This window comes from Varroa destructor, unplaced genomic scaffold (assembly GCF_002443255.2).
Source record: "Varroa destructor unplaced genomic scaffold, Vdes_3.0 BEIS01000001.1, whole genome shotgun sequence".
Classification (NCBI taxonomy): Eukaryota; Metazoa; Arthropoda; class Arachnida; order Mesostigmata; family Varroidae; genus Varroa; species Varroa destructor.
This window is the reverse complement of record NW_019211454.1, coordinates 70,796,477-70,808,139: the sequence shown is the minus strand read 5'-3', so window position 1 is coordinate 70,808,139 and position 11,663 is coordinate 70,796,477. Positions and strand designations below refer to the sequence as shown.

Here is an 11,663-nt window from a genome sequence, read left to right as displayed (position 1 = left end):
GTGTTCCCGTGATAGGTTAGTGGGTAACGTATTTACCTGGTAATCTTAGGGACACGTTGTAGTCTATGTTTGAACTCGGGCATAGAGAAATTTTGTTTCATGGTGGTAACCAGCTGTGTCTACTGGAACGCTTAACGGCGATACCGGACGTCAAACTCGAAACATAGAGAGTCAAAAATACTTTAAAAAAACTTAGTCTTCACAAACTTCTATTGCCTTTTTAGACTACCTGCGTAAGCCAGACGTATCAAAAAAAAGCGGTCCCCATAGAAGGCGTCAGAAAATTTACAGCCAAAATATAATTAGCTTGTTAAATAATCTACTTCTAAATCATATTTTGAAAATGAGAATAATTTTTGGATAATAATATAAAAAAAAATAATAATAAATGAAAAGGAAATGAAATTTAAAAAAAAAATCGATTCGTTTTTGTAACTAACAATAACTATATAATTCCTACTTTTTGTGACACTGTACTTGGCAGATCTATGGTATCAAAATATTTGGACCTTCTTCAAATTGCACTTACAACTATCACAATAATAAAATGTTATCTAAAAGTAAACATAAAAAAACCGTTCTCTTCAATATCTTATAGAACATTTTAGTCTTACTTCAGTACAAGGACTAAAGCTAAGCTAACAAGGTATTCTCAGTGAGAAGTAAACCTAATATACTTAATTAGAAAATCCACTATGTGCCTCATCAACACTAGCTTCTGCACAGTTTTGTGCATCGTTGAATGTAGCTTTAGGAGCTTTTGTTGTTGTTTTAATGTTGTCAGCCTTTACTACAAGAAACGCACTATTTACAGGATAATTGTGTTCTCACAGGCCCCGCTTGCTCAGAAGGTCTTGAAACGGTAAGTGTGTAGCCGATATGACTCATTTTTTTTAATTGCCTATTTTCGTTATGTCTATCAACGAGCTTACCTGAACTCGTGTATTTTCTAATTAGACACTAACTGGTACAGGCTCCATTTGTTTTTTGTATCCGTTAACATCTAAAGAGGTTGCGTTTTCTATACATAGTTTCACTTTTTCTCATATATACATATATATCGACCACCATATTCTATCTACTGCTATTGAATATAAATTAGCCACATTAAGTATGTAAACAGAGTAATGCTTCCCATAATCGGTTTATTGCTGTGAATAAAATTGACCCATATTGAGTGTGAAGTGGCACAACTTCAATGAAGCCGCTTCAAGTTAATGGCTATGGTAGCCGTTATTCAGTCCGTGGAAAAACGTTCTCAGGGAACTTTCCTAAAAGGTTTCCTGGTGGAAGATAGTTTGCTACAATATAAGCATTATTACCATTAACTGCGTACGCCATTCCAACATGTGTCGTATCCTTCCAGACGAGCTGAGTGAAGTGGCCGGTCTGTTCAGTTGAAAATGGGCATAATATGAGTAATTCATTAGAGTTGTGACATGCTGCCCATCGGCTCGCTAAGATCCGGTTTTCCTAAACTGACTACAGCTCAAAAATGAACTTGGTTTTAACAAATATGGGACAGATTATTATACGAGATAGTAAGTAATTTGTACTAATCAATTGCATAATTCTTGTTCTGGAACTATCGATATTAGCAAAACACACGTTCAATTTTCGAGAAAAGCACGCGACCCATAGGCTACATTTTAAATAATAATCAATAAATGTCATTTCGGCAAGTCGAAATTTGCAAACCTCATAAAAGTTGCTGGGCGAAGGATCTGTATAGTTCTTTATATAGTTGACCTCGTTGTACCACGAGTCCACCGCTGCATCGGCTAAAAAAGAAACGATTTAGTATTTGGTAATCATATTCTATGCATATAATTCGTCTGCTTGATATCTCAACATGGCGCTATGAACGCGTGCTGTCCTCTGTTCAGGCTTTAAGAACGTGCACGTATAAGGGAACGACACGACGATCGTGTTTTAAACTAACACTTTTCGGGGCTGATCTAGCCGAGACTAATGACACGTGCAGCGTATATCTTTATATAAAATAAACTCGAATGATCTACGTTTAACCTTGTTCATTGTGGCCATGCTATTCATAATACGCGTGTAATATATATCGGTATAATGTGAGACGGGCTTGAACTTAAGTATATGTGCACTATATATATATGGAACTTGAAACTAAAGATTAATACAGTACGATTGGTCCCGTAACTACTATACTACGTGATAACTAAAAGGTTTTAGAGCCTACCCGAGATGACAGGTTCACGCGAGCCCGTCGACGTGAACAAATTTTCTCCCCAGCTTTTATCGTGGCTGTGTTCGAGCGACTGTGTCTTGGCCAAATGGTTCGCATACGCTTGCGCCTTGCTGGCGCACTGCAAGCGATATCGTCATTAAATAATAGTCCATACCTTTTTTGACAAACTCTACAAATACAATCAATCAATGAAGCACTGTTTCCCATCACACTAAGTTGCCATTAACGTTACCATGTGCTAAATACTTCTTTTCTCTCTACTGTTTGTTTACTTCTATTTACCATTTGAAAATGCTCACTATTTGTAGAAGTCCGCTATAGTTTTTCTACAGTGAACCAAATTTTCACATCGAGATCTTTCTTTAGGTCTGGTGTCAGCCGCCTGAGATCGTTACGTAACGCCTGAAGGCAGGTTTGAAGGAAGACGGCTGGCGAGGAACTCGTAAATTGGGGAAAAGATAAACCGCCGTTGTATAACTATCAGTAGGCAATTGGGTCTATAGGATTCACTCGAAAATTAGAAATTACCCAAACGCCCAATTAACTAAGTGAAAAGCGCAAGGATCCTAGCTATTCACTGTCTCCTAATATCTTGCCCTGTACCAAGCGACATGCAACTACAATGGCAGACTTCTATACAAAATTGTCATAGATAGCGATAGGTGGCGTTTTTACGTTGATATAAAAAGAACTAGATAGCTACTAAAGGTACACCTAAATCCAAAAGTTCAAGCTGATTTCCGTTCGACAATGACCTGAATTTGCTTCTAGTGGCAGTAAAGTCACATACACTTGCAAATGGCAAAGAAGAATAACTATCTAACTAACAAATTTTTGTAGATGGCCCAGTATCGATTGAAAAGAGCAGATACATAATGCAAGTTTATCCTGTTCCACGACAATGTCAGGCTGGACACGGCGAAGGCCGTCTTAAACAAGCGTTTAAGGGGAAATGTTTACCTTGCACCCCCTAAGTTCTTCAGACCTCGTGCCGATGAATCACTACCTTTCTAATCAGTAACTAGTGAAATTAGTAACCGTCTATTATTCAGAAGAAAAAGTGATTAGATAAGTTTTTGAACTCTAAATCTGAGAAGATTTTTACTTAGAAAATATGATGATGAATACGTAACAATTATATTTATTAGGTGAAAGAACCGATACGATGTATGTTATAACTTAATAATTCGAGTAGAGTAACTGCGGTAATCATACATTGTATTAATAACTATAATAGCTTAATGGTGATGCAACACCTTAGAGGTAAAAATGTAATATTTACGCTCTGTCGATTGACTAGTACGGATAGACATCATAGGTGCTTAATACCGAAGCAGCAATTGAATAAGCACGTGAGTGCTTACTAAGCCATTTTTAGGTTCCTGTGTGGACGAAGATATTCACTTAACAAACCTTTGAGCACCATTCAAGCGGGGGCACTCCATGCAGAAATCGGTAATAGTTATGCCTCTCTAGGGCTTTTCTTTGAAAGTCTCCCTTCGTATGTTTTGTCTTAGGCGCAATCGTCTGCAAACAACACGAACATAAGTAGAACGTTTCAGCAAAGAAGATCTATAATATTGGTAATTTGTTGTTTCATTTTGGTTATAATCCTATTCCACCTGAAAACTGAGCTTCCTTCATTTCACTCCGTTCGATTTGTGACCTCTTCATCTAGACAATGCATATTTCTATACTTATGATATGTCTTCAGATATAAAGGTTCGGATCTAAAGAAGAGAAGCCTTTAATCAATCGATCGCCTATATGACGGACAAGGGTAACCTTCGTAAATTCTTTTCGACTAAATCTCATGTCTTGAGACTCTGTTACGTCTCGAAGTTGATAATCTTTCCTTTGTAAGCCCTGTAAACCCCCTAACGGTACAAACAGTCCAGGTCGCATTCGCTTTACCAACTCGTACGCGAAGATCTCCTATTATTTTCCCTTTATACACAATAGGTTATTCCATAAGCGACCGGATGCACCGGATTAAACGTAGTCTTGACTCTAGAAGCAGAAGGATGTTCCAAATGATAGAACTTTGAATTTTTAGCTTGCTGCATAAGTTATTCGATGTTTAAGCACCACGAAAAGTTCGAAGATTGACAATTTACCACAGGGAGCTCTACTGGACACTTGAGGAAAGCGCCTTGTGGTTCATCCAGATTCATAGGGTTAAGATCAGTCGTCGCAATGGTTGTAGTTGTAACAATCTTCTTACCGTTCTGCAAACATTTAAATACAGACGTTCACAAACTTAAACGTAATAACGATCTTGCTTCACACTAGCCAATACTAGAGATAAGATTATAGTTTATTTTTTAAAGTTCAGACGTTTTTTAAGTCCATGTTTTGGTGCATTACATCTCAAAGGTGTGACTTGCCTTCACCACGATAAAGTCTGCCGTCAAGAGAAAAACTCCGATTATCACTTAGCATAATTTATATAATATTGATAGTATCTCGGTTTGAACTAAATATCAAATCAACTAAGTACTAAAACTCGTTTATATTTTACCTTAATTTCAGTTTTAACCGTGGTCTTCCGTTGCTCCATTTTTGAAACTATTGCATAAGTGTCAGGCTGATTTTGGCTCGGCTTGTTTCTTTGGCCTTCCACGGAAGCAGAGTGTTAGCAAGAAACGTGTCCTGGAAAACCAACGGTTACGATATTAGTGAGATAGGTCCAGCATTTGTCACCGTAAAATCAAAACTCAGCTAAATTTGTCCAGCTCACGGCTTACCGTATACAACCTAATGCCATCTGTTAACCTAAACTGGATATGAACCAACTTAGCGATATATATATGATTGCCGTTGGGATATCCCGGGCCTTTCCTATCAGGCTCTGCTAGTATATCTGTTATTGTCTAGGTAAAACTCCAATTTGAAATTCAGATAGTGTAGTTTTTTAATGTCAAACGAGGTTAGGCGTGTGTTTTCGAAACAATGTCTTATCGTTCATTCTGTTAGCCACATTGACAGGGTATCATTTCTATGCCCTGTGCTATATATTAATGTGACTATTTTTGCATTAAGAACTCGACCGCAAAACAGTTCTAAGTGAAATGCTTGGAGTAATGACGCTTTTACAGTTCGGTGTTCTATATATACGTCATGTTATTAAGTAATTCTATTTATATGAGCCATCACGATGTGAACTTAAAGCCAAATACAACAAACTTGATCCCAAATATTGCTAAGCATTGTTTCTATTAAAAAATAAACGTAGGACGATGTTAATGTATTTCTAATAGTATCTATTTGTTTTTATTTGTCTGCACGATTAATTTTTTGCCCTGACTAATGCTCATGGCCTACCGACACCTACCGGTGTGAATTGAACAATAGTGAACAAAAGCTGCCTTACGCCGTAGCACGTCAAATATCGCACTTTCTTCTTCTATAACCCAACAAATCGATGACGGATTAGTCATAAATACGTCATTTGGCACAGTCTTTTACGGTATTGACACTTTTCGTGTACAGTTGTTCGAAAGCAAGTTAAAAACACTCGAAATGTTAAAGTTTTTGTCAAATCATTACCCAACGTTATTCTCAATGCTGCTGTTCAAAAATAGTTTTTGCAATAATTCAATAAAGTTTGTGCCTTTAGTCTGTACGTGTACGAACGGGTTCAATTTGTTAAAGCATTTGGCTAAATCGAGCTTGAGACTCGGACAAAGCGTACGGTACAAAATAAAGGCTACTAAGCGAACAGCGAATAACCCACTTGGGTTTAGGAAAAATTGTAGATACGGTTGAAACTTCAAAAACATCAGCTCAAATTCTTAACATCTTTAGGATGATTTCTTTACAGCTCTTGTATGTTCGTCTTGACCGAAACCGAGCCAAATTCAGTCATACTCGTACGTGTAGACGCTCTCACAATTTCAATATTGTCCTAGCAACACAAGTTACAGCACTTACTGCAAGTTTGAGCAGTCTCACAGTTCATAATAGATGAGCATGTTAAATCGGTGGGCAAGGACATTGCGGTAAAGCTGGTACCTGGACCTGTATCATCTAAATGGGATGATATTGGTGGCAGGCATGCACTCTCTTTGTGAGCGCCGATCTATGAAGGTTTGTTTCTAGGTTTTTTTTAGGTTTTATAACAATAGGAAAAAGCTAGTAATTGCAAACTAGAAATCTATCGAGTATTTTTGTTTACTTTATATTTTTGAAGTCCAATTTTCATGGTTATTTGTGTGAATTTAGCTTTAATTTTTCGCAACGTCAGAAGCTTCGCCCACAGCATTTCGTTCTGTTACGGCCTTGACATTACGTTACTGCGGCCCAGTAAGCTGGTGAAGACCCTGATGAAGCACTGGTTCCACTATAAGTAAACATTGTTTCGAAATGGTACGTGAGTTATTGAAATGCAAAATGATTGCGTTTGTATAAAGCATTCTTACATTGTTGTCGTTAGTTCGTTCGTTTAAACGAGTACATTTGAATTTACCGGCACAACGAAAATTAGATAGAATCCACGCTCGGGAAGTTCACTTTCAAGCACAGCAAGGTCGAAATTCGCTTGTGTCCAAGCATCTACGTTACGCTAAACTTCGCTTCCTCAAAAAACATTCTCAGAAGGTTGTTCACACTTCATATTGTCTAAACTTTTGTTTAATTAAAGTTGCATCGACGCATCACCCGGCATATAACTTTTGTTAAGCCTACATAGCCGGAAAGAGTAACCCAAGTAAAAGCGCAATAGAAGAGGTGACAGCGCCACGGTTCCCGTTAAATTCACGCCTGTTACGGTCTCTGGTTCCAGGCTAGCACAGATCTGAGCTGCGCTTGTTCGTTAGATAAACAACTGTTCCACGACCGATCTGTTTGCTCAGTTAATCATAAGCTAGGAGCGGATACGCAGTTCGGTTCCGAACATCTAATACGAAAGCAATTGACAGTACGGTCAATAGTAAATGTTTGTTTTTGCGATGCACAGGAATCAAAACACATTCAGTACTATGGCTATCCATGTTGTCAGCGGTATTGTATTATATGACTAGCCGCATTACTGCGTCGTGGCATTATGATGCACACTTTAGCTGATTTACAAAGCGTGCATACTATATAAACTCGACCAGAATCTGCTTATGGAAATTTCCGGAAGTATTTACGTAGTGAATATTGTTTCTGAGCGCTCGTCACCTACTAAAATAACGGGACACATCCATTGTCAGCGGTATGTAAGAGTCGCTGTGGTCAATTCGCTGCTACCCAGTTGCTTAAGCGTATCAGACAACTATATCAGCAGTATTTCTAGGTACAACGCCATATTTGATTTTGGAAGCAATACGCAAACCAAACGAAAACATGCAGTAATAATTCGTTAGAATCGCCTACCATTTACGTTCCCCATCAACGTTGAGCAAAACAGGATAATAGTTCTGATGTACGCCTAGGACAGGAATCAAGCCTTAGCGAACAACTTAACAATAGCGGCGCAATGGCTTTTATCATCATTTACAAACTAGCTGGATGGAACTGAGGTATCGTTGAGCAAGGTAACCAACGTAACTTAGGCCGTTGCCTCGATAAGCGGTCATGCCTATAGTCAATTGCTTTGTTTTCTCCTGCTTAGCGATGACGGTCAGTATCCTAAGATGACTCATAATGATCAAATCAATGTACCTACGAAAGGCAGATATTCTAACGTTTGGCGCAACGTGGAGTTTCGTACTACGATTTATTGCATACGTGACAGTTTCTATGAATTCGTCAAGTTCCACACCCAATACCGCCATCGCAAGAGCTGCTGGTCCCCTATCTCTGTGGCAACTGTAACAGCCTGCCCAAGGGTTTTCGTAATATAATAGTGAAGGTCGTAAACTAATGGACAATTAAGCACAGTGACTGGACGGGTCATAGGCAGGCGACAACGGCCTATTAAATTCTACAGTGAATGATAACGTTGTCGCTGTCATGAACGTTACGGTCACAGGGCACATAACTTTATGGGGCCGTAATGCCTATTTAATCTCAATGTGCCTACGCTGACAGGCCGCTGTGCAGCTTGTCATTTAATGATACAAATGTAAAAAAGAATCGTAAACCTTCAATCGGCAACATTTGCAATAACAGTTAATTTTCCCTTCATAAATTATGCAACGAAATATGTTGTAAACCGAATCAATGAGCTTTAACTAAAAAGCGGTCCGGCCCATCATTGCGAAAGATATATTTACTCAAAAATAGTTTTACCACACACTTTATCGATATATATATATATGCAGTAGTAGCAAGGGAAATTAACCCGCCAGTTCCTGACCTTTGACTCGCACTATTTAGCAAACAACTTCTATAAAAATCGAAGAAAAAACAACTAGATTAGAAATATACTTCAGATATATTTTTGGATTGTAGAGGCACTCAAGTACAATTTGTACAATGCTAGACCACACTGAGCTAAATCAGTTGAAATTCAAAGTAGAACCGGGTATTATTAGTCTAGTAATCTTCAGCATACCTAAGAAACAACGTAGCAAAATAGTGCTTGATGCTCAGAATTGAAAAGCCATCATAAAAGGATCCGCCTTGTCAAGCAAAGCATCATGAATGCTTGTAAAGTCAATGTCTGTAAACGAAAATAATGATAATAATAATAATAATAGCGGTGTTTGACTAGGATCGAAAATTGAAAGACGAAAATACACTCTTAGCGATCACAGTTCCTGCGCCTTTCCACGAGTATGCAATAATGCTAATAGCATAAAAATCTGCTGGCACGGTTTACATGTATCTGTATAAGCTTTTCCACTTATTTTGAAAAAGGCAACATACAGAAGTACGTAACAGCGCTTTAGGTCAACTACGTAAATTATATTGGATGCGTAACTCACTGATGTTCTATTCCTCGACCTATTTATCCAACGCTGTAGTTGTGGATCAGAATTTATCGAGTCTTTGTTTAAATTATCCTTTGATGTCTTTGCTATTGATCGGTAGATAAATGCGGATAGTGACTAGGTCTCAATAAACCGATTCGCCATTTAATTGAATGCTCGAACCTGTGTTAAGTTTATATGAAACGCTGAAGCCATTGGAAATTTCTACTAAATAGTTCATCTTTTTCCCGGCCCACAAAAAATTTCTTACGGTTTTATCTGCTTACATTGTATCAGTAAAACGACAAATATCAATGAAATTAGAAGATCATGGAGGTGACTGTGGGGTGGAATTGAGATGGATCGAAATCTTTCTTAATGCTGCATCCTCGTTTCGAATTTGCAGAATCTTGTCACGCCTTCCAAAAATGGCAAGCACCAAAATTTTAATTCTAATTATATTCGTTGGCTACATTCACGCTATAGCCTAACGATTGGTATAGAGTTTGCAAAAAGCAGATAAATCATCGGTCGCTTCGAGAATATATAGAAATATATACGAATGTTCTCAACACATTTTGCCACTTATATCGCGAGCCAATAACCACTTATTAAACCTTAATGTTAGATTTTATTCCGTCCCATTCGGGTGTGAGAATGTAACGGGGCGAACAGATTTAACAGAGAGGTGAAGGCGGCCGGGCGGGCCCCCGGCTCTGCCCACCATGGTACTTTAACGTCACTAGCGACATTTTTAATCTTTGATATTCAAAAGAACAAAATTGTAACAAGGGTTTCCCAGTTACTGGGAGGATCGTTGTAACATACCTGGTACCACTAGAAATGTAACGCAGCTGGTTCGTCGTCTTGGAGCTTAACTTGTTCGTAACTATGGGAAACATTATGTATATAGGACTTTTGCTCATTCCTTTGCCCTTGCCCACAAATGTACCGCCCTGCTGAGCTGGTCACGGAGTTGACGTGAATAGGACCTGCTAGGGGCAAGTGGGCGCCCAAAGGACGAATTCGGTGCGGCAGCGGCATACTCCATTATCGAGCGTCAGAGGAACAAACTCGAAGGGAATTGGCGACTATTGCGTTCCCTGAATAAAATAACAAATTCATCGAGAAAACAGCAGAGACATGGCAAAGTTATTTCAGTTTTAAGATCATGCAATAACGTCAGGACATGAAAAATAAACATTTTGGATTATTTCTTTTTACGTCAATTCCACCATTGTATGAGCCACCGTTGTGTATATGAAGGAGAGATCTCTAGTCGTTAAAGTTAGAAAACATATGCGTATTAGCTATTTTTGTTTAATTTCTACAATTGATTTAACCTATTTTAATAGCCATGCGAGTTATCTTTTTAAATGGCGAGAAAAAACAGCTAATCCAGCCTAGAGATGCCTATATCCTAGGCACATCATCGCCTATAAGTTACGTTTTTCTGTAGATATACTATGAAACATAAGTGTTTCATCATAAATGTTTTTCTTGTTTCGAACTCTGTATAAAGCGAAAGAAACGGTCAAAGGGTATGGAAGACGATAAAAAGAATATCATGCACAATGAAGAGCTTCAAGTTCACCAAAATTCCTTTTAGAGGATTAAAATGGCTGATCTGCCAATTTTTTTTTTTTTTATGAAATCGTTACGACCAGACAACAGTGAATCACACTATATTAATGCCGGTAATGCTTCAAATCCCCATAGGATCGTAGCTCTTCACATAATCTCAAGATTTTAGTTTCAATGAATATGAATATATACATATATATATATATATATATATATACACTCCAATACTTTAAAAAGTTATGAGTAGAAAACGGTTGAGTTTGTTTCAGAAGAAGAAATTAATTCAAACGGATCAGTATTAAAATTCAATGGTCTCTTTTTTTAAGGGTCACAGTGTTACGAAAATTCATCGCAAATCGGTGAAGACGTAAAAAAGAAGGCTTTAAATGTAAGCACAGTACATAAATGGTAAAAATAAATTGAAGCGTTGAAAATCAGCGAGAAAGTGACCGGATCCGAAAGGATCCTAAAGAATTTTAAAAGCCTTTACACGAAAGCAGAACTTGGACCCTAAGGCCTCTGTTGGCCCAATTCGTAATTTCTTGTAGAATGTGTTTTAGAATGCTAACTCAACTACGGCAAATGCCGGCACCGAGTAAAAAAAGGCCACCCGTAAATTTATTTTAGGCCAGTTGATAAACTGTGTGGTGTATTCTATGTACAATCTGTACGACTCTGATCAACAAAAAAAAACCCACTTGAAGTATATCCGGCTCAGACTCTACTGCCAACTGGAGACGAACCAGGCGAGAGAACGGCATCGCCCTGGAAAGAAATCCATGTGGTGGCACGTCGAGCAGGCCTGGAGATCGGGTGATAAAAATACTTGCAATGACATTTGCTGCCATAAAATACTCCCCGAAAATGAAACAATGAATAGTAAGTTAGGCAGGCTCGCTGTCCCGATGTTTCTCAAGAGACTCATGGACCGCTGACACGGCAATTGGGTTACTTGATGACAGCATCAACGTTGATTAACGCCGTGTTCTAAGTCCGTGTGATAACGGACTAATGCTCTA

The 11,663-nt window shown here is 38.3% G+C and overlaps 1 protein-coding gene across 6 annotated transcripts; it reads right to left on the bottom strand.

Moving 5' to 3' along the window:
* Positions 1 to 1,112: 1,112 nt before the first annotated feature.
* On the bottom strand, positions 1,113 to 10,047 carry LOC111243113 (Golgi-associated plant pathogenesis-related protein 1-like). Of its 6 annotated transcripts, XM_086989211.1 has the most exons (8): positions 9,889 to 10,022; positions 6,399 to 6,563; positions 4,743 to 4,873; positions 4,339 to 4,449; positions 3,635 to 3,748; positions 2,213 to 2,339; positions 1,699 to 1,781; positions 1,113 to 1,389 (listed from the first exon to the last, which is right to left on the bottom strand). In XM_086989211.1, the coding sequence occupies exons 3-8, from the start codon at positions 4,779 to 4,781 to the stop codon at positions 1,234 to 1,236; spliced, it is 630 nt and encodes a 209-aa protein (XP_086845337.1). In that variant the 5' UTR covers positions 4,782 to 4,873; positions 6,399 to 6,563; positions 9,889 to 10,022; the 3' UTR covers positions 1,113 to 1,233. The 6 variants fall into 6 exon arrangements, with proteins under 6 accessions (XP_086845337.1, XP_022643940.1, XP_022643943.1 ...); XM_022788205.2 differs by lacking the exon at positions 6,399 to 6,563 and having other exon boundaries at positions 9,889 to 10,047; XM_022788208.2 differs by lacking the exons at positions 6,399 to 6,563; positions 9,889 to 10,022 and adding an exon at positions 7,580 to 7,604.
* Between the last annotated feature and the right edge of the window lie 1,616 nt (positions 10,048 to 11,663).